The sequence below is a fragment of the Panonychus citri genome, unplaced genomic scaffold (assembly GCF_014898815.1).
Source record: "Panonychus citri isolate SS breed McGregor unplaced genomic scaffold, ASM1489881v1 Contig00028, whole genome shotgun sequence".
NCBI lineage: Eukaryota > Metazoa > Arthropoda > Arachnida > Trombidiformes > Tetranychidae > Panonychus > Panonychus citri.
In genome coordinates, this window is record NW_026515433.1 from 2,191,478 (window position 1) to 2,219,051 (window position 27,574).

The 27,574-nt window shown below is 30.4% G+C and overlaps 2 protein-coding genes across 3 annotated transcripts in view; both read left to right on the forward strand.

Annotated features, from left to right (window-relative positions):
- Window positions 1-1,251: 1,251 nt before the first annotated feature.
- On the forward strand, window positions 1,252-21,564 carry LOC128397316 (unconventional myosin-IXb-like). The gene is made up of 8 exons (XM_053358031.1): window positions 1,252-2,550; window positions 2,645-2,815; window positions 3,329-4,815; window positions 14,731-18,762; window positions 18,863-18,986; window positions 19,109-19,209; window positions 19,287-19,468; window positions 19,566-21,564. The coding sequence occupies exons 1-8, from the start codon at window positions 2,023-2,025 to the stop codon at window positions 19,793-19,795; spliced, it is 6,855 nt and encodes a 2,284-aa protein (XP_053214006.1). The 5' UTR covers window positions 1,252-2,022; the 3' UTR covers window positions 19,796-21,564.
- Window positions 21,565-22,565: 1,001 nt separating this feature from the next.
- Window positions 22,566-27,574, forward strand: part of LOC128396867 (putative polypeptide N-acetylgalactosaminyltransferase 9) — a 45,684-nt gene continuing 40,675 nt past the window's right edge. For both annotated transcript variants that reach the window (XM_053357502.1, XM_053357504.1), the window contains exon 1: window positions 22,566-23,454. The gene's annotated coding sequence lies outside the window, so the exon portion shown is untranslated. The remainder of the gene's footprint in view (window positions 23,455-27,574) is intronic.

Consider the following 27,574-nt stretch of genomic DNA (forward strand, 5'->3'; position numbering starts at 1 on the left):
GAATTTTTAGTTTCCAATTTCTATTGATCGGATAGTGAAATTGTTGATATTTTGGATGAAAGATCGGAAAATATTACAAAGATTTTTAATTGTCGAAACAATTTGAGAAATTTTTGATCGTCTTATCATTAATTAGTTAATTATTTTGATGGCCATTTACCAGAATATTTGTTTTATATAAAAGGCAAAAGTTGAATCTAAATTACGATAGAAGAAATTGAGAAAATCGTTAGGAAGATTTTGAACCTTTTCGTTTCGACGAATCAAGTGACAAATAAAACTCAACCAACGTTGACGAAATTATCGAAATTGACTTTCGAAAATTTGATTTTTCTAATGTATGTCGAAAATTAAAGGTTCGATTTTTTAGAAGTTACTCAGGACGAATGTTCCAAACTTTAATCGAAGAGAGCTAATGGTCAAAACTATTAATTATTTTCGTTATTCGATCGCTACAAAGTTAATTAGTACAATTCCTAAACTTTTCTGTTGATAATTTATTATTGTTGTAGCGAGTGAATTAATTAACCACCACAGTTAAAGTTTTCTCTCGGGAGTTTTTGATTATCTTTGGTGTTTGTCTACTCTCCATGTTCTCCTCATCATCAGTTGGTGTTAATTAATTGTTCTTTTGTTGTTTATGTTGACCAATCAGTTATTAATAGTTGGTGAATGAAGAGATGATCCTTTGAATAGAAAAAAAGAGAATCAGATATGATGAAAGAAAATAAAACGAATTAACTGTTAATCGGTTTCATTCCTTCAGCTTCTTATTGAACAGATTATTTGACGATTTCTTTTCTTAACCAACCAAAGTAATCAACAAATCATGATTCCTTTTTTTCTTCTTCTTTAATCATTAACAATATAAGGATTAAAAGTATCAATGGAATAATCCAAAAGAGAAACAAAGAAGAAGCCAAATAAACATTGAGAAGAAAAAGGTTAACGAAGCAAAAGAACAAACCAAACACAAACAACTAGATCGATCCACAGATAGATTTACCTTTTTTCCAACACAATAAAACAACAAGAAAAGAAACAATTAAAGACCAATTAGCTCAAAAATTAATTAACGAAAAGTGAAATGTCAACAATTAAGAAAAAAAATTCTATCAAAGTTAATTTAATGAACAAAAGGTGTCGCTTCAATCGATAGAATTTCTTTCGGTTTTTTAGTTACATAAAATTCCAAGAGATGGCGCCCAAAAATAGAAAATTACGTTTACGTTACTTTGGTTTTCCTTTTGTCTTTTCATTTAGAATGAATTTAGTTGAATTGGTTTAGTTTTTTTCTGTTTATGTGATTACCTTATTTTTATCTCAATTATTTTAATTTGTGTCTATTAATTAGTTTTAATTACCGTTAAATTCATGGTTACCTTTTGGTTAATCTTAAAGTGAAGACAAAACAAAATGGTTAAACTCCACCGATGGACTGTGATGGTTACAAAATGACTCCGCCTGTAGTATTGATGCTTAGCTGATGCTCTTTGCTACCTAAGCTCCTTTTTCCTCTTCATCTTTTTTTCTTTTCTTTTCTTTTTTTTCTCACTAATTAGAATTGTTTTTTTTTCTCCTCTCACTATTCTATCTAAAACTTTGTTCTATTCTTCTAATTGGTTTAATATCTCCCTCTGTGTGTATTTCTATCTGCTCTTCTCTGTCTCTGTCTTTGCCTTCTCTCTCTCTCTCTCTTTCTGTCCATGTTGTGTATCAACCATTTTTTGTGTATTGGAAGATCTCACTGTTGTTTCTAAAGAGCGACCAGAAATAATGATGATGACTACCTAAAAACAACCCAAGCCGTTAAGACACCAATCATTTAGGATTTGTGTATATTTGGCTTATATAAACCAAGCTTTTTTCTTATTAGCTTGGAAAGTTTTTTTTCTTTTTCTTTTCTCTCTCTCTCTCTCTCTCTCTCTCTATCTTCGTTTATTTGTTATCTTCTCTCATCATCATCATCACCATCATCATCGGCTCTTTTACCTCAGTTTTCCTTTTTCTCCCTTTTGTAATATGTCAAACGATAGATTTGTCCTCCAAGTCTATGTTGGAGCTTTCAGCCGTTTATATGAGGCCTTGTCCATTGAAGCAAGTAAACAAACAACCACCGAGGAGATAATTGAATGTATAGCTGAAAAATTAAGTCTACGAGATGCCAATAGTTATGAGCTTGCGGAAGTTATTCTTGGCCATGAGGGTGAAGATTGTAAAGAGCGTCGTATAGGACCAAGTGAATGTCCAGTTGCTCTTCAATTACTTTGGCCTCTTAATCCAAAGTGTAACAATAATCAAGGTATACCCAAAGATGGTAAAAATAAGGACATTTTTTCCGGTTTCATTGGACCTGAATACAGATTTTGCCTTCGACGGAAACTTATACAACAATGTATGAACTGGTCTTTCTCATGGACCGATTCAAATGACTCACAACTTTTGAAGGATTATTTTCTTCGATTTTTGTATCAACCAAGGGACAGGGAGTATCCAGATTTGTGCCAATTACCCGATTTAACTGAGCAAACTTTATTGGAAAATCTTAAGGTACTGTAATCAATTTAGAATCAATCACAATTAGTACCTTTTGTAACCTAACTTTTCTCTAATTCATTTTTGTTTTCTCTCTTCTCAACCACAGGCTAGATTTGAAAAAGGCCATATTTATACCTATGTTGGATCGATATTAATTGCCGTCAACCCTTTTAAATTTTATCCTATTTATAACCCTAAATATGTTCAACTTTATCAAAATCGCCGTCTTGGTGATTTACCACCCCACATATTTGCCATTGCGGATGCCGCCTATCAGGTATTTATAAATATAAATATAATTATTTCCTATCAGTAAAATTTAATTAGATAACAATATTGTAATCAAATTGTAATAGTTTTAATGATGATGATGATGGTTGATTTAGATGATTGTCAAACATGAGAAGATATTGAGAGTTAACCCGAATGAGAAAGAGTTGTTGTTGATACAATTGTCATCGAACTGTTTTGTAATTTATTATCTGCTTCTCTCCCTTTGCCTGGGAAAGAAATTACCATTGGTCAGTTGTCCAGTTGATTTGTGAACAAATATGAATGGGTACACGAGAGATTGATTACTTTTTCATCTCATTTACAAACAAACTATTAATATACCAAAGGCTGTTAATGAGCTGTTTCTATCTCTCTCTCTCTCTTTCTCTTGCCATCATCATCATCATTATTACATCAAGATAACTCCCTTATTTTTGTCTATAGAAACAATTTATCATAACATGTTAGATTGAATATGTCAACTAATCATCAATTTATTTCTCTTTCCTTCAATTAGGCAATGCTTCGTAAAAGATGTAACCAATGTATTGTGATATCTGGTGAAAGTGGATCCGGTAAAACAGAAAGCACCAATCTCCTTTTACATCATTTAACTGCTCTTAGTCAGAAAGGCAGCCATGGTAGCGGTGTTGAGCAAACCATTCTCGGTGCTGGTCCAGTCTTGGAAGCTTTTGGTAACGCCAAGACAAAGCATAATAACAATTCAAGTCGATTTGGTAAATTTATCCAAGTTAATTACAAAGAGAATGGTATGGTTCACGGAGCCGTTGTATTAAAGTATCTCCTAGAAAAGTCAAGAATAGTTTCACAAGCCAAAAATGAGAGAAACTATCATGTATTTTATTACCTATTAGCTGGTGCAGATTCAGCTGATAAGGAGGCTTTTTACCTTACAAAAGCATCGGATTATTTTTATCTCAATCAAAGTAAATGTTACACCTTGGAAGGTGTTGATGAAGCTTATGAGTTTAGTCGTCTTAAACAGTCCCTTGAAATGGTTGGATTTTCAAGGGAGAAACAACGTCGTCTTTACGCCGTTCTCTCAGCTGTTCTTCATTTGGGAAACGTTGAGTTTACCAAAAAATCAACCTACCATAGTGATGAAACAGTGATGGTTCAAAATGTTGAAGCCGTTTCAACAATATCTAAATTATTAATGGTCAAAGAGGAGACACTTTTATCCGCATTAACCTGTAAAAGGACCAAAGCAGCCAAAGGGGAGACAATTATAATTAACTATAAAATGGCGGATGCAGTTGCCACCCGAGATGCCATGGCAAAGTGTTTATATGGTGCACTATTTGATTGGATTGTGATGCAAGTAAATCAATCACTTTTATCAAAGAAAGAAGCTCGTGATCATCGTGGTAATTATATTGGTGTATTGGATATTTTTGGTTTCGAGGATTTTGGTGATCAAAATTATTTTGAACAATTTTGCATTAATTTTGCCAATGAACATCTTCACCATTATTTTAATCAGCACGTTTTCAAATATGAACAAGAAGAATATCGGAGAGAGGGTATTAATTGGAAGAGTATTGATTTCCATGATAATGTGGGCTGTCTTAATCTAATTGAAGGTCGCCCTCAAGGGTTACTTTGTTTACTTGATGATCAGTGTAACTTTCCTGGAGCATCAAATTCAACGGTATTACAAAAGTTTGTTAATCATCATCAAAATAATCCATTATTTGAAGTGCCTCCTTGCCGTCAGAGTGCATTTGTGATTAAACATTATGCTGGAAAAGTGAAATACCAAATTAAGGATTTTCGTGAAAAAAATATGGACCTAATGAGGCCCGACATCGTTTGCCTATTAAAGTCTAGTACCTCAGCGTTTGTCCGAGAATTGGTTGGTTCTGACCCATTGGCCATTTTCCGTTGGCAAATATTAAAGGCTTTCTTTAAATCATATTTTGTTTTCACCAAATTAAGGGAACAATCAAAACAACGTAAAGTAGTTCAACGAAAACCAATAACGTAAGTTAATTCAATTGCATATCATTATTATTTATTATTAATTAAAAGGAAAACTGATTAGTTATTTTTTGCTTTTCCGTTGATTACTTGAAATTTTATCTTTTTTTCCAAACCATTAACACCCTTTATATCAAAGTTTCAATTTTACTTCTCACTCAGTCTCATGAGATTAACGTTAATTATTAGGATATATTTTATCTTCATCATGATCATCGTTTTTTTAATGAACAAAAACGTGTTCGTTTAGGTCAAATTATACTCGTGATTTAAGGTGAAGTGAACGGTTGATCGTACCTCGTTTTTTACGCTTATCTTGACCGCTATTATCGTTATTTGAATAATATTGTTGTTCTAATAATTAGATATTCGCTGTTTTGGAACGACAGTTAATTAATTCTAAATAGCCTTATAACTCTCTCATCTTTTTTTCTCTCAAATTTTTTGTTTATTTCTCTTTTCTCTCTCTCTCTCTCCTTGTTTTCTTTTCTGAATAATATACAGTTAATCATCAAGTAAACAAACATCATTAACTGTTGATGATAATAGTAAATACAATCTTGATAGTTTATGATAAAGTCTCTCTATTGATTAAACAACAATAACAAGAAAAAAAAAAGTTAAACATTGTGTCGTGTGTTTAGTCAATCACATCATAATTAAATGTAATTGAATTAGCGATTTATTAAAATCAATGATAGGTCATTTCTTTGAGAATGGTAAAAAAAAATGATTAAGGGTCAGTTCCATCTGACCGGTTAATTTAATTTAATTCTCGTACTTTATACTCAATTTTAAATTATCTAAATTTTTCGCCAATAATTGAAGGTTCATCTTAATGAGAAGATATTTTTGCTATCATGATTATTTGTTATTCTTTCAGAAAAAAAGGGTTTCTTACCTGTCTTTCAATAAGATTTCATGTACATACGAAACTTTAATCATTATCTCATCTATTTGATTGTATAATTGGATTAACTGTTGTCATTTGTGTTGTATCGTTGATTGTTTGAAAACTAATCGATTGAGTGGAAAATTGGATTTTTTTCTCATTATTTGCTTTAATTAATTGACATTTTATTATCCTTCGTATTGTTTGGGTTAATTGTAATTCAATAACATTGACATTGTTTTTTATTTTAGACGACAATCATCAGCAAATTGATTAACTCAATTTGATAGAAAAAAAAACTCATCCAAAATTAAGAACAAGAGAAAACTCCAATTCTCTTGAGAAATTAGCAAAAAATTAAGTCTATCATCTTTTTTTAATTTCTTTCATCAGGATAACAGTATTTTTATATTGTTGTTGATTTTTGTTGGCAATTTAAGGTTGATATTATCCAGAAAATGTTGGTGACATTAAATAATTTCAACTGTAAGAAAAAAAAAATCACTCAAAAAGTTTGACAATGTTTTCAACTTGTCAAGAGTTGATGGTTTTTTTTTCATCATCAACGTTGTTTGCATCATTTTCATCCTACAAGCAAAGTTATTATCTTTTCCCTTACTCTCACTGGCTTATTGCCATTGATTAACTGTTTATCTTTTTGTATTGTTTATATTTTCATCCTTTTCTCATCCTTCAATCATTTAACCGTTTTACTCTAATTTTTATATTAATTGAGTGGGTATTCTTACCATTTACTCATTATCTTAACCATTCTTGACAAGATTAACATGATTATCATTTAATTTTTTGTTTTCAAATTATAAGTCATCATTACCATCATGATTATCAACATGATAATTTACTTATTGGCTCAATTAAATTTGTGTTAATTGTATGATTGCATTGATCGTAAACATAACAGAAAATTGAATGATTACTGTCACAAAAAATTCACCTTATTATTTACTCATGATTTTCACCGATATTCACTTTCATTCACAGTCGACAGCTCTCTCTCTCTCTCTCCTCCCTCATCATCTTAATCTCTATCCTCCTCCTCCTCTTAATCATATTGAAATGATCATTTCTTATGTACACAACCTTAGGCTGATTTACCTTCTCTCTCTCCCTCTCTGCCTGATTCGTTTTGCTTTTGCTTTCTATCTATCACTTTTTGATTAGTTACCTTTGTTTTTTGAACGATTTTGTGTGTGTGAGCGTGCGATTGAGTGCTTAAGCTTTTGCTGACTGGAACGGCTGCCTTAGTACAACGCTCGTCGTTGTTTGAATTGCGTGCCAAGAGCATCAACACGCGTCATGAAGCAAAAAAAACCTACTTCATTAGCGGCTGTTGTTTATATCTATTATTTACTGAACAATAACTGCAAAAAAACGATTGAATTTTTTTTTCTCTCGTATTATTATTTACCTGATAATTTCGTTTCTAAATTTTAAGGATAGACAAGGAATTGAATGAAAAAAATACTCGATTTCGTAGCATGTATCATCATCTTTCATCTTCCTCATGATTGTCATCAGTCTAGAACCAGGTCTACTTTCTGGAAAAAGTTTGCATGATTCAGTTTCTCAAAAGCGATACCTAATTTCAAGGTTAACATTAGTTTATATTATTAATTATGATTTAATCTCCTCTAATCAGTTGGTTTATTTTGTTTCTGGTGTATATTTTTAGGTTTAACTGGTCTCACTCAAAGTTTACTTGATTATAATGATGATGATAGGTTTCAATGATAAATTATTACTCTAATTGTGATTGATTTTGTTTTCAAGTGCTTCAGATTGCTTATTAATCAGATAGTTGAGAGTAAAAAAGAAAATAATGAGAAAAAAAATTGGATCACTTTTGATGTAATTATATTGATAGTTAGTCGTTGATTCTGTTGTATTTATTGAACTAATAAATTACTACCTTAAATATATTTTACCATTAATTTTTTTACCTACTAATTAATGATCAATATAATTAACAAATTTCAATAACAATCATGATTAATATTTGTTATTTATTGTGAATGTATTTCTGTTTGTTTCAGAAAAATTAACTTTGTTTACTAATGAGATATTGTTATCATTAATAATGAATGGTAACAATTGTTGTTAAAAGATAAATATGATTGTAAAAATGTCTAATATATATGATAATTGTGTAAGTTTAACATTGTATCAATTTACAATTAAGTTGAATGATGTTTACACCCGATTCCATTATCCTTTTCAATGAAAACATGATTACAATCACTGACCAAAACCAACAACATTTATGATTATGAATGGAGCATTAGATTAAATTAAATTTGGTGTTTTCTTAGTTGGTGATGCTGATGAAATAATCTCAATGAAATGGATAGGGAAGTTAATGCAAATATGCATTAGAGCGAGAAAAGAGTGAACAGCTCAAAGATGAAGATGGAGATGAAGACGATGATGATGATTATGATGATGATGATGATGATGATAGAAAAAAATGAGAAATAAAGAAAAGGGAGAGGCTGAGAGAAAGTGGTAACACTAGCTAACGATGAGCAGGTTGAAAATGTATAACCTTGGAACTGAATCTATTGATAACCTAAGCCGTAATAAGATTCCCATTATTTAATTCACTTGTTCACTCTTAATCACCATTATCTTCATCATCTTCATCATCATCAATTGACCCTTTTATTATCCTTCTGTAAATAATGGCAACTGCCCAAGTAAATATCAAATTTTTAATTATTTTCAGCATATGATGATGATGATGGAGTTATAATAACACATAGATGATAAAAGGGCGAGTTGTGTATTAATAATATTTAATTGTATGTAATTCAATTGTTAAAATGACAAAATTATTCTGTCTAATTTGATTAAAATTTCTGTGTATCCTTGAATTGTTTATTATAACCGTTAATTCAGTTACAAAAATAATTGCAATCAAAGTCTCATGTATATTTACATGTATATGACTCATCATGAATTCAGGATGATTCTTACCCTTTGATTCAATTTTTTTACCACTTTATTTACAGAAAGATATCATGTTAAGGTACGACCTTGTTCATTTTCACCCAAGAAACCGGAAAAGAAACTAGATATTTACTATTACATGATATATTTATAAATATATCTCAACACAATGCTGATCACTTTGAATACTATTTAAAATTACAATGTTGTTTATGGGATAATTTAAAAGAAATGAAGATGAAAAAAAGTAAAGTCTGTAAATTGGTAAACAATGTATTCAGTTTGTTTGAATGAACAAAAACCAGAAATTGAGATTCAGCTGCATGATGATGATGAAGATGATGATAAATATCAGATTTGATTGATTAAGAAGGTCATATTTATACACATCACCTTGAAATTTTGTTCAATAAGAAGATGAAATTTAAATTGTGTTGATAGTAAACTACTAATAAGACTTTGATTATCTGTGTTACCATTGTTTTAATTGTCATTACTTTGGGACTTTATCCAAAGTAAATACCTTCATAGGAATACTTATAAGTTAACAATCTATCATGAATTTTGATGTCTTTCCATTTAATTGTATTAAGTTAATTTAACTCTCTAACACTTAATCATTTCAAGTTAGTTAACACGCATTTACATTTGTACTTATCTGTTTTCTGATTAAGTATCACGAATATTTAAACAACAACAGTAGCTTTTTAATGATAACTGTTAATAGTTAGGACGTGGTTCACGTTATACATCAACAAAACAAAGTAAATTAGATTCGTAAACTCGTCATCATCCTCATCATCATCATTATCATCTCTGGTTAACCCAAATTGAACCCAATCCATGTGATGATGATGATGATGATGATTTACAAAAAAAAAGTGTTTACTTTTACAAATAAGATGATTTGTTTTTCCGTATCATCATTAAGATGTAATAAGAAACAAATCAAACGTTTTGTATTACATTGAAATGATGATTACAATTAATTAATCCGGTTTGTTATTATCTCTTTTTTTATATATTGTTGTCTTCTTGTTAGCTGAATAAATTTTCAAAGTACATTTTCATTTTAATTGTTGTTTAGTAAATTGATGACAATTTACAGTTAATTTAAATTGGTAAGTTAATTGTACCAGCAGAGTAACTAAGTTTTTATATATTCTTAATAGTTGATGTTATTGTTAATTGTCAACTTTTTTTTTCTTTAATTCTATTGTGTATCATCAGGACAATTTGTTAACTAACTTAAATCCATTCCAATTATTTCAATTAATTGCAAGTTGTCACATTTAATTAATCTGCATTGATTTGGGTGAAACTTTTTGATTGTTGATATTAATTGAGCTTTAATTGTAATACTATTCATTTATGTGTACATATAATTTATTTGTAACAAACAATTGTGTTTATTTATAAATTGTTGTTACTTTTCTGTCTCATTATATTTGTTAGTTATTCTGAAAAAGTTAATAAGTTGATTTGATTATTTAGTTCAAGACTAATCAATTCAGTATTACCATGATTTCTCAGGGTGTTTTATCCTGTTATTTCCTGTTCTATTCATATAGATTTAGTAATTTTAACTTAATCATTACAATTAATACAAGAAACTGGGGGTACATTGACTACATATTATGTTATAGATTAAAGAGTTAAGAACACTAATCTGATAATCTGCTATCATGTTGATAAAACAACTAATAGTTACCCTGGAAACTTGATGAGCTGTTTTTTTACTCAAATACTAATAACCAATGCCGATAGTTAATTGTTGCCAGAGAATTAGAAATTTTCTTAATTATAATCACGTTAATCGTTGATGTACAATTGTACCAATGAAAAACTAATTCTGGTTATATTAACTTTGTCAAATTCATTTCCATTGAGTATGATGATCATATAAATACAACTTCCTGTCCTTCAAACAGATATTATCATCATCATCATCATCCCTAACAACTACCTTAGTATTATTCACTATTCATTGAAAGAGATTACTTTTTTTTCTGGATAACTTTTTATATATAAACTTTCAATGTTTTGGTTCCGGTTCCTTCATACAGAGTAGATAAAAACAAAGCCCATGTAATAACATTGAAACATAATGTCAAATTTTTCCGGGTTTACCTGGACACTTTGATCAGACCAATAGTTGGTTGTTTTTTGCTTTCTCCCTTAGCATTTTGTTTATCCATTGTGGTTAGACTTGTTTCAATCATCATCTCCTTTAACATCATCATTCAATCAGCATGATAAATTCATGGTGAATAGGATCTTCCTGTTTTCTTATTGTTATCATTGTCACTGTGAATCTGTGAAAGTGTTTGTATAACCGGTTAACCCAAGATTACAATTTGGTTTCATTAACAGGTAACAAAGAGATTGATTCTCTAGCAAATTATAAGGAGGTTTTAACTATTTTCTTTTTCTCACTTCTATTGATAATACTTTTCAGTGAGAATATATGATGTGTGTAAATGTTTGTGGAAGATGAAGATAAAATTAAGATGAAGATGAAGATGAAGATGAGAAGATAAAAGTAATATAATTGCTCTGTATGTGTATGTCACAAACTCTTACAAAGGTATTCATTGAACTGATAGATGATGATGATGATGATGATGATGTTTTCTTTTTCATCCTCATCCTTTTATTTTCTAAATGAAGGTTATTTTAGGTGAAATACCCTTCATTTTGCTTCATCAATATACTATTCTTGATAATAATAGTTGGACTGATGTTTATGAATGATAATAATAATGAAAAATAATCATGTTGAAATCAGAGTGTTTGTTAAGCTTTTCTAAATGTGCATCGAATCAATTGTCTATTGAATTGGTTCAATATTATATATTTTTCCTCTCAAAATGTGATCGTTGTTTCCCTTTAAATGACCAATTACAGATGATTAACTTTCCATTGCTTTTATTTATTGTATCTCGCTTTCTATTTACCTGAATGTAATTTTTGCACCGTTGATAATGAAATGTGATTTTAATCATCATCATCTGTTGATTATAGAGAAGGTTGATAAAAATATATGGATGAATTTACCTGAAAACAGGAAAATCTTGATCCGGTTTCACCATATCTTGAATCAATTATCTTTACCCAGAATTTGTCTCATTCATTTGTCTCTTTTTCTGTGTTGTTTTATTTGCCTACTGTTATTTTCCTGTCACAATTTTTGTTCCATCATGAATTTTGATTAATTGTTTACAATTAATCAAACGATCAAATTGTTTCTGTTACTAAATTAGTTGCTTTCCTTGTTTCTCGTTAAAAGAAACTGAATTGATTTATTCAACTATTTTGTTACACATTCAGCTGATTAGGTTGATTTGCTTGATCATTTTTGACAGATATCATCTTAATACTTTTTTTGATAGTTAATCAAATATTAATTCTGACACAATCATCAATAACAATCAACATTTTAAACATTACATCACAACCTTTGTACTTTGAATGTATTATGATTAAGTAATCAGACTGAATGAGATAAAACAACCAACTAATAAGATTGCAATAGTAACGGATTAAAGTGGATTTATTTTTTTCCTTCATGATCTTGATTATCTCTTGATTGTTGACAGTTAGTTATCATTGCTGTTTGCTGATCCTTTTCCCCTGAATTTAGGAATCACACTTTTTTTCTTGTTGTTGTTGTTATTATTATTGTAATATCTCAGATTATATTAGCCCTTATATTATTTTTAAACCTAAAATTTTGTGATTGTTGTTGTTGATTTACCGTTTGACTTGTTAAGCTTTTCATCTGACCTTAATCTATTGTTAGTAAGTCAATTGACCTGTCAACTTGGCACTCCTTTTAATATAACCTTTTATCAATTTCACTCTCTTTCTCATCCACCTCCTACTCCTCTCCCTCTCATCCTGTTTCTCTCTCTCTCTCTCATTGAATGGCTCACTTTAGCTACAGCTGATCTGTAAAGGGGCTCATCTTATCCAAGAACAACAATAATAATAAATAGTAAATACTTGTTAGCATAATAAGAAACGTTTTGTTTTATTTTCACTTTATCTCATCATCCTGATCATCCTCATCAATGCATAAAACAATAATTGGCAACCATCAAATTTACAATTGTTTCATCAAATTGATCAATATCAATTGAGCGTTTACATTTGATTTTAATCAATTGATTATGATTATAAACTTGATTTTATTGTTTTCTATTATTATGTTTCAATTTTACTCTCTTTTTTTTCATCCATTTAAACTTAAATTAAAGGTGAAATTATCAATTAACATAAAACATCAATTTTCAAATTGATGACAATCAAATTGTAATAATCATTATAAACCATCAATACAATTTAATCTTAATTTATTATATTGTCACAATTATTGATATTCAAATTACATACTTAAAATTAAATTATTCATTTAACAATCAACCGTTGAAAAGTTAAATTAATTATTTATCAAATGTATCAATTTAATCATTTCAATCAATGCATAATCAAATTAACCATATCTTACAATTTTTTTCTGCAATTATCCTAATAACAATAATCATTATCTGATTGATTCAATAATTTGCATGATAACCTTTAATTACCGTTATAATATCAACTCAGAACTAATTAATTCGTGGATTCATTTGTTAAGGAGATAGAGAAAAAAATAAATTGAACAATTTATGTTTCTCAATATGAATGTTTTAATGCTCAACTTAACAGTTATTATTTATTATTTATAAAACGATTCCGTATTATTATTGTAACGATAATAATACATATACGAAAAAACTATTATTGTTAAGTTTTTTGACTTTTTTTTGGGTGAAAAAAGACTTAGACTCTGTTCACTGACTATGGATGAATGGGTTTACTTTTACATACGATGATTAAAAAAGGTTTTCATGATTATCTGAATCAGTTGAGTTTTCAGGTTCCAAGTTTTTTTCCTGAATGTTTTCACTAATAAGAATCAAGCAATAAATGTATATGTTTCCATTGATTATTATTATGTTGATCTAGTTACTTTCCTTTTGCTATTTTCCTCATCATCACTTTCACAATTACATCAATATGATTTGAATGTAAAAGATGATCTTCTTTCAACCATATACAACAATCATCAGAAACTTGATTCACAAATTGTTGCAAGTTGATTATTGATTCATAACCTTTTCTTTGACACTTTTTTTTACGCAAAGAAAATGTTGATAATAATTATCCCTTCTGATTATTATTAAGATGACAATTTTTACTTTATATTTTGCTGTTATGTGAATGATGAGGCTATGAGAGGTTCACTATTTCTCAATATCAATTGATACAATCACGGTGATGATGATGATAAAGTTAATCGGAATAACGTTAATCTTTTCATCGTGAAAAAAAGTCATCTTCTTGATGTCTTCAGGGTTAATTGTTGGCACAGTGACATTCACAATCTATTAACGGTTATGTGTTTTTTTGATAGTGGACAAAGTTAATTGCAATCAAATTGTATATCAAAATAATGACCTCGCTGTAGGCTGATGTATCTCTCTCCTTTTAAACGTAGGCTTTTTTCACTAATTTCACTAATTTCATTAATAGCCTTTGGCTACAATTACAATTAACATCGAGCTAATCAACTAACTGTAATATAATCTGCTTTTCCAATTCATTGATCATCTTGATGACTAATTTTAATTCAATCCAATTTTAACAATCATCATTATTATTACACTAAAAATGTTTCATTAATCAGTTTCATCTTGGATAATTTTTCTTAATCATATTGAATCAAACGAAAACTATTTTAATTATTATTAGATAACTCTAGGAGCTTTCTAATTAACAATTTAACACAAAATTAACTTAATCAGGTTTTCTCACGCTTTATATTAGTGGTTAATTGTAATTTAATTGTTTAATCAATCAGAGTGATTTAGACGGAAAATGTGTAACTACCTTTTACCTTATATGAAAATTATTATTATCCAAATACAAGTAAATATCTTATTAAGTTTACTTGATAATATTAATGAGAATTTTTTTTTCTTCTTCTCTATTGATTGATTTATTTATTTCTACAGGAAATCGACTAAATTAACAAAACCATCGAGTTTCAAAAGTAATCGTAATGGTATCGAAAAGAGTATCAAAAGTTTACAAACTTTAAAACTAATTGTGGGTAAAACAAATTATTTACCTCCATTGGGACGAACAGGTCGTAAGCAAACACCTACTGTGACCGCACAGTTTCAACAATCGTTAAATCAACTAATGGAAACACTTAACCAGGCCAATCCTTTTTTCGTTCGTTGTATTAAATCAAATGCCGACAAGATACCTTACCATTTTGACGATATGCTGGTCTTGGTACAGTTACGTTATACTGGGATGCTGGAAACGGTCACAATCCGTCAATCAGGTTACTCTGTTCGTCTCTCTTTTGATGAATTTATCACTCATTACCGGATATTGTTACCAAAAGGATTACTTAGTTCACAAGCGGATGTAAGACATTTTCTTGAACGTATGAATCTCAATAGGGATAATTATCAAATAGGGAAGACAAAAATTTTCATGCGGGAAAGTGAGAAACTTGCTCTAGATGATATGCTCCATCAAGAGATATTAAGGCGTATTATTGTCCTACAACGATGGGTTCGAACATGGATAACCCGGAAACGTTTCCAGCAAATGAGACAAGCATCAGTTGTCCTTCAAACTCACGTACGCCGTTGGCTTGCCCAGCAAAGATTAAATCAACTTAAATGGATTGCCCACCTTGAACATCTTGCGGCCACAATAATCCAACGGAATTGGAGGTGTTATCATGCAAGACAATGTTTCTTAAAGTTACGTCGAGCCACAGTTATGTTTCAAAGTTATGCTCGAGGATTTATCACCCGTAGGAAATACAATTCAGACTATTTGGATCAGCGAGGAAGGAAAAATAGTAATAGTCAATCTCACTCGTATTCTCATTCACATGGAATTTCATCTTCTCTTTATGGATCAGGAGGTCAAGATAGTCATTCATCGCATTCGGATGAAGCCTTCTTGTCAAAAGGCTCCAGTCAAGAGGAACTTGAAGTTGATCGATCCATGACAATTAATTCTCATCAACATCGATATCTTTCTCATTTATCATCATCATCATCATCATCGATGGCGAGACATCCATCGACCGGGAAAAGTCTTGCCAAGAAACAACATTCAAAAGATTCAGAGGATAGTTCAGGTATCCATGAAGACTCCGAGCCAGAAAGTTTCCATGTCGGTGAAAATAGTTATTTACCTTCAATGACAAACACCAAAAGTAGTAATAATACCAATACAACAAAGACCACCGGTAATATCAGAAATCGTAGCTCAGGTGATGAACCACCACCTCCATTACCACCACGTAGACAACCACCATTACCATTGACAATTCCTTCTTCAACAACGGAACATCGTACTTATGCTGAGCGACCTCATCATTTTCTATCCTCCTCTTACAATAGTTCATTGATAACCTCATCTCAACAACCCTCATCTCTTCCACCAGTACCTACATCAATGAGTCAATTTTCACCCCACCTTTCAGGATCATCGCCACCACAATCATTACAACCAATTGTTTCACCTTCATCGACCACCTCTCCAACAACACCACCCTCACCACAACCTCTTAAATCGTTACAACCTAATCAAATACCTTTACCCAGCGATAAATATAATTTACCTTCACCAACTGAAGATCTTGACGATAAACCTCGCCTTGATAGAAGACGAAGTCGACCTTTCCGTAAAGTTTCACTTAAACGATCAAAATCCAATAAAAGTCCAACCAGTCCAATTGCATCAGAGACCATCGGAGGTCACGAAAAGGTTGCCAAAACGCCATCCGAAGCGGATATAACAATCGTTAAGAAACCAATTAAAGAAATGATTTCAGAACCTTGTATTCCCACCTCACCATCCAAGATTCATCCACCGGATTCATTTTTATCTTCATCGGAAAGCGGAAGTACCACCGGTACAAGAGATCAAAAGGGAGCATTTCAAAAGGCAAAGAAACACATTCGAACCTTTATCATCGGCAGTAGTTCAAGTAAAACAGAGAAAAAGTCTAAAGCAGAGGGAGCAAGTCACTCATGGGAACCTGAGAATCAATCATCACTATATCCACCCGAAGAGAGCCATAATAATCAAATAATACTTTCTAGTCAAATAAAATCCAAGAAGTCAAAACCTTCGCCACTTTATTCATCTCTGTTGCCAACCAGTATCTTAACATCATCGACAACTTCAACTCCATCACCACCAACAACCGCTACTCCATCATCAACATGCTCAACCAATACACCCTCCAGTGAGCCTTTATCAGGACCTCATTTTAGCTCAATCACTCGACATAATTTGAAAAGTGCTCTCTCTTTTCAAAAAAGTGATATTTGTGCTCTCTGTGAAAAAGCAATGCTACAAGGATTATCATCAACCCTTCAGAAACAACAAAACCACCATCAACAGAAACAACAACAGAAACAACAACAACAACAACATCAAAAGCAACAAACGGGTAATAGTGGTTTTCGCTGTGGTGAATGCTCCCTTCTCTTTCATACAACTTGCCTCTCCAATGCCAATTCAGTTCCATGTATCGATAAAAGTAAATTAGCTCTTTTTTCATCTTCCAAAATCACTGTGGCTCATAATCCATCTCGTCCACCTCGAAATAAAACTCGCGGCAAAGGATCTAAAAACTATGGTGATCCAGGTAAAGAGAATCTCTCTCTTTCACCTAAACATGATTCAATGTCAATTTCAACTGGATCCTCTGTGAGTGGAAGTGGTAACACCAATGGAGGAGGATCAAATTCATCATCCTCTTGGAATGTCACTCGAACAACAGAATTCATCGATCCAAAGGATATCCTTATAACTGACGTAACTGAACTTCATTATATGGAAATTTTCATAAATAATAAAATCATGGCCATGGAAGAATCTAAGAAAAATTGTTCTAAAGAGTCAATGGTTGACGTAGTCTTCAAAATTGCTCTGAAAGAGTTTAAATCTAACCTTTTATCAACCTATTCGGTGGCCGCAGCCCAAGATGGTCAGCTTCATATCGCTTATAAAAATTTGATTGACCATTTTGGTCAAGTTATTATGAACGTTTGCCAAAAAGAAAATACCTGGAAATCATTTCCAGTTATCATGGGTGTAAATGCATTCCGAGGTTTTCTAGATGAGTTTCGTAATTTGGGTGCAAAAGTGCCACCCGAAGACGCTAAACAAAAATCTAAACGACGAAAACGTGGTAACAATGGTGGTGGAAACAATATTGGCGGTGGTAATAATAATAACTCAAATAAAAAGAAAGAATCTCGAGAAGAGTTTATTATCAAATGTGATCATAAGTTTATCTCAATGATGGCCAATATACCAACGGTGTGTGAAGTTTGCTCCACCCTTATGTGGTTAACGGAAAAAATTTGGGTCTGTCAAGGGTGTAAATTTACCTGTCATAAAAAGTGTACCTCAAAGGTGACCGTTTCCTGTCGGGATAAGACTCTCCTTCAACAGGGTAAAAAGTTATTCGGTGCTCCTTTGGAAAGATTGGTTTCTGATGAGATTAGGATACCAACGATATTGGAAAATTTGATAACTGCCATTGAATTACGTGGCCTGTACACTGAGGGTATTTACCGAAAATCGGGAACAACGTCAAAAATAAACGAGCTTAAGGCAAAATTAGAGGAAAACATTGAAAGTGTTGACCTGGATTCTTATTCGGTTCACGTTTTAACCGCTGTATTAAAATCATTTTTCCGAGAAATGGCCAACCCTTTAATGACCTATCAACTTTACGATGATTTCCTTTGGACAACTGCAATTTCCGATCCAGCAGAACGAATTCAAGCAATTTACTCTCACATAGCTAAGCTTCCCCGTGCCAATTACGATGTATTGGAGAGACTTTTCTTCCACTTGGCCAGGGTGGCCCAACAAGAAGCTGCTAACCGTATGAATGCTAACAGTTTGGCGATTGTTTTTGCACCCTGTATATTAAGAACCGATAAATTAATGCAAATGCAAGATAAACTTAGTGACATTAGTAAGCAAACAATGTAAGTTTGTTTTGGTTTTAACCCTTTTCAACAATCAACTTAATTAGATGTTTCAAATTTAATGATTTGTATATTTTATTTTTAATTGTTAATCTCTTAGATGTATTGAGACAATTATCAATGATCGATTGAAGCAAGTCAAAGATACCTTGGCGGACATTGAAATGTTGGACAGCGTTTATCATACAACCTCTTCTCGGCTTAGCTCATTAAAAATGTCAAAGGTGTGTTTCGTAGGAGTTTCTTACCACATTTAACTTTACACTAATTTAAATTAACGCAATGATTGATTGTTAATTGTAATCTATTTTTTGTTCTATATTATTTTTCTTTGCCTTCATTTTAGTCTCAACTTAATCGTGATAATGCAATCCAAGCTAGTCGAAGCTCTCAGCAGGACGAAGAAGAAGTTCTCACTCAACAAATTGACCATCTACGAAATGAAAAGTATGTTGACTTGATTGAGAATTAATTTCCTAATAATTGAATTATCCTAATTGTTGTTTTGTTTGATTTTTCAACAGAGCTCATCTTACCAATATTTTACCAACATTTAACTTGGTCTCTGCTGGATCCGATGAAGACTTACTCAGCACAGGAACGGAACTTGAAAGCTCCCTTGGAACTAGTTTGGATGAAGTTAGTCTTTATTCAAATGCTAAAACGCCAACCAGTTTAAGGAGCAACCAGAATTGTGATTTACCATGTAAATTAATTTCTCTCTAAATCACCAAGATTTTAAGTCTTTTTTTTCAATCTAAATACTAATTTTTTCTTCTTCTTTCCTTTCTGTTCACCTTTAGCTTTACCATCCATTCAACAATCCGTTAATCTTAATCATCTAACCAAAAGCCGAGTTTCTCAAGCTCCTCAGAATAGGCGATTACCGTCAAGATTTTCTAAGCCCATTCGTGGAGGACCTTTACCGCGATTAGGAAGATCACCTGTGCGACGACGAAGGGACCAAACAAAAGATTCTCAACGTGAAGGAATGAGAGTTTATCGAAATGACGATAACTCTGTTCGTGTTTAAAAAAAATCCCCTGAAGGAGACAAAAGTTGAAATCAAACTGCTTTTACACTTTCTATCCTCATTCTAATCTTCCCCGAACTGTTATTAAATTAATCATAGTTAAAACAGAACCAAATGTCATCGAGATAATACAAGCCGACAAAACATGGATTATAATTAATCTCAACCGATTCCTTCCATAGAAAAGCCATCCAACAATAACCTACTAAATTCTGATACCCAATATAAGAGATATTTATAATTAACCAATACGAAATCAAAATGATCTAAAAAAATGCAACCAATTAACACTAATCCACAATAGGACATGAAGATTCATTACCAAAATCAATTTACAGTACCAACCAGTTACATTATTATCTCATTAGGCCTAAGCTGTTGATCCATACATCGATTAAGGCCACACGATATAAAACTCACTCTCACTCTGCTCAGATAAATAATATGATCATCACTGTCAGATGATTACTCGCCCATTTAGTTTCATATTTTTTTACTCTGTCACAAAAGCCATTCAACTGAAAAGTACTTTGTTTTGTATCTAAATTAACACTAAACCAATTCAAGTCCTCCATCGATCTACTTACAGCTCATCCGATAAACAACAACGATAATAATCAACAATCAAGCAAGAAAACAACAAAAATATACATGGATTGATCTCGACTTTGGAAAATTGCTGTTAACCATTTAGTTTTATAGCCTCTTGTTATTTTCTTGTTGATTAACTGATCATCTCAAGCAAAGTGGGTTGATTATCTTCATCATCTCAATACCTCTTAATCTTAAATCACCACCACCACCACCAATACCTGACTTTGCAAGGACCAATATCAAGGCGGAAAATTAAAGCATTTGATTCAATTGATTTATCATCATCTCTTTGTTTCCATAAAGTCTTGAAACATCATCTTTAAAGCTCATCTTCATCTTCTAAACTTTTCATTTCTCTTTCGTTAATTTAGTGAATCTATTGTCAATCTCGGCCATTTTTCATTCTCATCTCAAATTTCATTCTTTTTTTGTAATTCCACCTAAAATTTGCTCTCTCACTTTCTCATCCTCTTTCTCCCTTTTGTATGCTTAGTTTCTCTGTTTACTTTTTCTCATCTTTCCTTCATCTTCTCTGTATTTTCCTTTTGTGTCTCCCTCTCTTCCCTTTTCATCATCACAATCTTCAGTATCTCTATTTCAAATGTGACACTTGAGGAAAATGCAACCGACCAGAGACTGAATCAACTTTTCGGACACTGGTCAAGATATACAACAAAGTGCAAGACGCTTATGGTAAAAAACTATAAATATATAAAAATGATAATATTAAATTGGGAAGCATCTTCATCACCAAGCCTTACACCTTTCATCATCTTCACCACCACCACAAGACCCACAAAATAGACACAAGCACCAAGCTGCTTAATTAGTAGTTTATTTTATTATGTGATCATTACAATTAACCGTTTTTTTGATTGATCTGATTTTGTTAGAATTGATTATTTAACTTATCATATTCAAGAAAACAGTATATTCAAATTGTTGTTGTTTATGAACCTTTAAAATGTAATTTGAGATTATATTTTGTCAACAATTAACGTAATCCAACAACAGGAATCACCATGAAAAACAACAACAATTAACTTGAAAACAAAAACCAATCAATATTATTAATAATGTAATTTAAATTTGCAAGTCGCCAGCAACAATTTAAAAATCATGTTTAAATATTTAAACTTAAACTTTGGCCAATTAAAATTATATTTAATTATTTATCATTGATCAGAATATTTCAAATTATTTCAATCAACATGAATACTGAGCAATTAAACTTAATTGTTTGAGTTTTTTTCTCCATTATAATTACAATTTTCTTAATTGTCTCCACAACAATTATGATCTTAAACAATTTTTTTTCTCCAAGTTAATTGTTATAATTAATTATCTCAATAGACCGAATCAAAAGTCAAACATCAAGTTCAAGTTTACAATTAAATGATAATTTTAATTACTAATTATGATTAATTTGAATCACAATTAACTAAGAATAGAAATTAATTAAGATTGAAAGTGAACTGATTTTGTTTTAATGCGAAATTTGATCTTAAATTAAATTGTCCATTTGAATTAATACTAAAGTTCAATGAAACTTAAACCAAGAACAATTAGTTGATTGTTTAATTGGCAATTAATTGTTCCAATGATTAGAATTGATTTTTTCCAACAAAAACTATTTTAAATATCTATTCAAATTCAATCAATAATAAATACAATAACAATTAAATTGTTAAACCTTAAACATTGGCACCTAATGACAATCAAAGTTAATCAACTTTGACAATTAAGTTGATGAATAACAACAAGAACAACAATCAAATTAAATTGTTTCTAATTAAAACAAAACGATTAACTTGAAGCCAAAATCCATCACAACAGATTAGTGATTGTAATTGAAACAATCAACATCCAGGAGTTACAATTAGTAAACAATCAAGTTTAAAAATAACAACCAATCAACGTAATCAAATCAATTTTAATTGCGAAAACTTTAATTGTCAACCAATAGGTGCCAGTAATCAAATCGCAAGTGAAGTTAAAAGTTTGCCATTGAAATAGCAAGATATTAGATGGCGTTGGATGGGAAAGGATGATAATGATGAAGAGGAAGATGAGGATGATGAAGATGATGAAGATGAGGATGCGGATGATAAAGGAGGAGGTGAATTAGTGAGCATGATTGGGATACTATGTTGATATCATCAACTCTCCGGAGTTTAAATTGTATTCTGTAACCGGTAAGAAGAGGAAAACAAGAAAAAAAAAGATCTGAAAGAGAGGCGAAAAGAAAGAGAAAAGAAGATGATGATGAGAAGATGAGAAGATGAGAGAGAGGAAAGAATGATGTTCAACTTGCCCTGGGGCAATCTCACGGTGATTCTGTCTTCCATTTTGATTACATCAACCTGATCATCATCATCATCACCACAACAACAACATCACAACAACTAAATTCAAAATCTTTTCACTTTTCACTCGTTTGTTTTATTATTATTGTTTCCAATGGTTAATTTAGCTCTATCTAGTTGATTGTTGGTGAGAAAATCACAATTAACAGTGATTGTTAATTGTTTCACCATTGTATTGGAAAACTATTAACCCTCATCATCATCATTAACTTGAACAATTAATTAATTTTGCTTCATCATCTTTGTTTAGTTGATTGTTGTGTTTACCTTGATTTCTTGTTGATTTAATTTGCTCTTGATTGTGATGATTGTCCAAATGTGTTTTAATTACACTCAACCTAATTGTTGGTGATTGTTTATCGTTAAATCAACAGAAATTAAAATAAACATTAACATTTATTTCTTGATTACTTTTTTAAACTTTGATTAAGTTTTGTTTTTCTTCAAATAATTTATTTTAATTACTAATCAACTTAGTCCATTTTCTGTGCTACTGCTGCTAATCAGTTGATTGTGCTAATTGTTACTCTTGATTGTCAACTACAATTTTTCAATATTTGCTTAATTTGATTGTTATATTACAAGTTTGCCTTTATTATTATTTAATCATCAACAATTAACAACTAAAAGTTAAGGAGGATAAGTGATTGGATTAAGTTCAAACAATTGTGACAACAAAGGAAATCAATTGATCAACAGGTAAGTCTAATCATTAATTGATTACTAATAAACTAATCACAATTGAAGATTGTAATTGTTTCGTAAATGTAACAAATCAATTATATGACAAAAATGAGTTAACGATTAAAATTGATTGTCAATTAACATCAAATCAAAATGATCAACATTGTCAACGATAAAAACACAACAACAACTTTATTTGACTTTGTCTTATATTGAGATTGGTGAATTGCTACTTCCAACAATTAAGGTGTAACTAGTTAATCAGTTAATTGTTGTTCATCTTAAATTTTGAAATTGTAATCACAATTGAATTAAAAGTCAATCGTTAATATTAACCAACGAAATGAAAACGATGATAACGAAATCAGAGTAACAACAATGAAAAAGTTGTCACCAAGTTTTAGTTTTCACCGATCATGACAAAAATTCAATCACAATAACAGTTAATCAGTATCGATAATGAATAACAATCAACTGAATAATTATCTTGTTGACATGATGATAATATTAATTAGCGATAATAATATTATCAATGTTGATGGAAAAATATTCATCAAGTGAGTCTATTTTTCTTGGCAAACATGATAATCGTTATTGAAAACAAGAATTGAAATTGAATTTAACCAACGATCATGATGAAGATGATAAATATAATGATGATGATAAAAGAAGATGTTAAATTTATCATCATTATCATCATCACAATTGGCAAATGATGATGAACATTTTGAATTTAAGTTGTTGTATTGGGTTTTGTTGTGTTTCATTTTTAATACTATTACATCAATACTTTTGCTTTCCTCATCTTCATCTTCATCCTCCTCCTCACCATCATCATCATCTTTATCTTTATCTTCATTCATCTTCATCAGTAAAAAAAGCAATTGCAATTGACAGGGATGATGATGAAGACGATGATGAGGATGAAAAAAAAGCGAATCAAAATAACAGACAAAAGATTTGATTCCTTTTCATTTCTCTTTCTTTTCTTACTCTCTCATCTTCAATCCTCATCATCTTAACCAATAACAACATTGAATGTTTTGAATGAAGATGAGGATGAAGATGATGGAGATGATGATGCGGATGATGATGATGATGATGATCAAGGTAAAATATATTTAAGTGTGAAGACCAGTTTCTTGTTCATGATACAGAAAAAAAAATGAGGAAGTTTTTTTTTCTATCAGAATTTTTTCCTCTCTCATTCAGTTTCTTTCATGATAATGAATAAGACTTGATGATGATGATGATAATTTGTTACTATCATTATAAACCCACCCAGGGAATTGAGATTTGATATAACTTTTTGATTATAAACTAAATCAATTGATTGCCAATTGATTGTGATTACTATCAAACATGATTTCCTTTTCTGGAGAGTTAATTTTTTTTTGGTTACTTCACCTAATCAACTTAATCGGCAACCTAATTAACTATTACTTTTTAATGATTTACTTTTGAGAGGCTAATTGTAAATTATTGTATTCTAATTGTACATGATGATAAATTGTAATTACTTTCGTTAATCTCGTATTACAATTGAAAACTTGGATTGAATTATCATCAACTAATTACCATGATTGTGATTAATTTGAAATGCACAATTGACAATACAAACTTTTCCCATATTCATCAAAATATTAATAATCGTTAACAATTTAATGTTATCATCACAATTAAGTTTTTTTCCTCTTTCAATAATCAACATCCTGACAATTTAACTTACAATCAATTATCAATCACCAGGGTAACAATTAACAAAAATGAGTATAATTTATTAGTAATTTTAGAGAGAGAGAAAAAAATTTAATTAATCAAAATTGAAGAGAAGAGGAAAAAAGTTAATTGTAATCAACATGAAATCCTAATTGATTCATTTACCTTTGGATATAATAAATTAAATATTTTACAATTAATTTAATCCTGTTGTGAATAATTAAATTGTCCCTTCCACCTAACAACATGATTAACATGATGATATTGATCATGTAAATTAGTAATTAGTGTTAATCATGATCAAGTATTTAATGGTAACCATGACACGAGTGAATTTTAAATTACCAGAATTAAACTTAATCGTAAATCATTTGAAAGTAAAACTTATCACGATTGAGGGATTGACCATTGGTCAATATTTCACCTTAATTATTACAATTAAACATGATTCATTACGATCCAGCAAATCGTCACAATCAATTGATTGATTTTATATTGATTACCCTTTGATTGTAATCATTTCATCATCTCATGGAAGAGGAAATGAGAAAGTGATAATCTGAGATTCTCAGATTCTGAGTAATATAAAATATATTTATTTCCCACTCGGTGGAAATTGATTTTCATGATGATTTGGGAATCATCATGTTACTCATTTAATTGCCATCGATTCTGGAAGATAATTTAATTTACCTTTTCTTTTTTCTTTATTATCAATCAACATGATTAGATATTGTTATTAGTTAATAAGAAATAATTTCATGATATTGCTACTTAATCATCTTACTCCTTCAGGGCAATTTAATCAAGATAATTACTTAATCAATGATAATAATTACTATTTTTTTGTGTCAATAATTTTACCAATTTGAATTAATATATAAATACAATACATAATATCATTTCCAATCGTGATGAGAAACAATTAACCGTAACAATTAAAGATAATCAAACCTAATTGTCTCCAAGTATATTAATACATTGAAATAACAAAGTCCATGTTAATCATCATCAGTGATTGTAATTAGTGGGTGGGGTTGATTATATACTCTGAAATTATCACAACTAATTAGTGATGATAATAATAATTCAATTCTCTTCCCAACTGAATTAAATTTAATCTTCATGATTGATATTCAGTAATTGAATTGAGAATATGTATTTTTTAATGGAAATGATAATCTTGAGTTGATAGGATTTCGTTTCTGAACTTTTTGTTTTATTCCCAATACTCACTCACTTACTCTCTCTCTCTCTCATTGAATTTAATATGATAAAAAATAAACCTCAAGGCTTATTGATCATCTATATTTTCATTCATATTTACATGAAATTGCTCAGCTTATTATCTTGATGATTCATGAAACTTTCCTTCTTGTTGTATTATAATGAACTTGAAATAAGATGATGAACTTTTTTTTCTGGTTACAATGATAATTTGATAATTTGTGTTAATCATGAGATTGTCAATCAACTAGTTGAGTTCTGACAGATTATTATATAAGTTGAGTTGTATTCTTATGAGTCAGCGTTTTGAATGAGAGAGAAAAGTTATCATGGAAGAGAGAAAATGAAAAAAAAAGTTCTAATGGAATTTTATTCAATGGAAGATGGAAAATTCTGTCAGAACTTTTCTTGGGAATGATTTTTACATTCTCATTTACATTATCATGTATTATTAACATGGAGAAAAAAAGAAAGAAGAACAAATTTTCTCTCAAGTTCTGTGTTCATTCAGATTCCATGTTGTTTACATTTTGCTTTCTCTTTACTTTTTTTTTCCTTATCATAATAATATATCAGAACTTTTTTGCTATTTCGAAAATATTTTTCTCTCTTTCCACCTTTCAGAACAAAGAAGAGGAAAATATATAAGAGTAACAACCGATAACAAACTTCAACTCGAAAGACTCGAAGTAATTTCACCAATAATAATAATATTCAGATTCTTTTACATGAGAATCGTGAATATACCAAAAGCCTTTAGATTGTGATTCTATTTTCAGGAAGATCATTTTATTTGGAATTGAATTTATCTCCTTATATTATCCTCCTTTGGGTGTTATAACTAATTTCATATGTTTCCAATTCTAGATGAGACATAAATATAAATATCCATGAGTTGTTGATATAAACCCTCAATTCACCCCTGAAGGCTTCATGAAAACATGACAATAATCATTGGTAACACTTAGGAACCAGGAAATCGCATCTTAAACTTACCTGGTTGTGTTTTTTTCACAGGTAAAAATAACAACGACAACAATAAGACTATTCAAGTTGAGTTGATTTTCCCCTGAAATTAATAAAAAATAACTAGAAAAACGATTCAATCTAATTGACAATTTAACTAAGATGAAACCGATATCGAACTCGAGAGTTAGAACTTTTTTTTTCTTTGTCCAATTCAAATTTC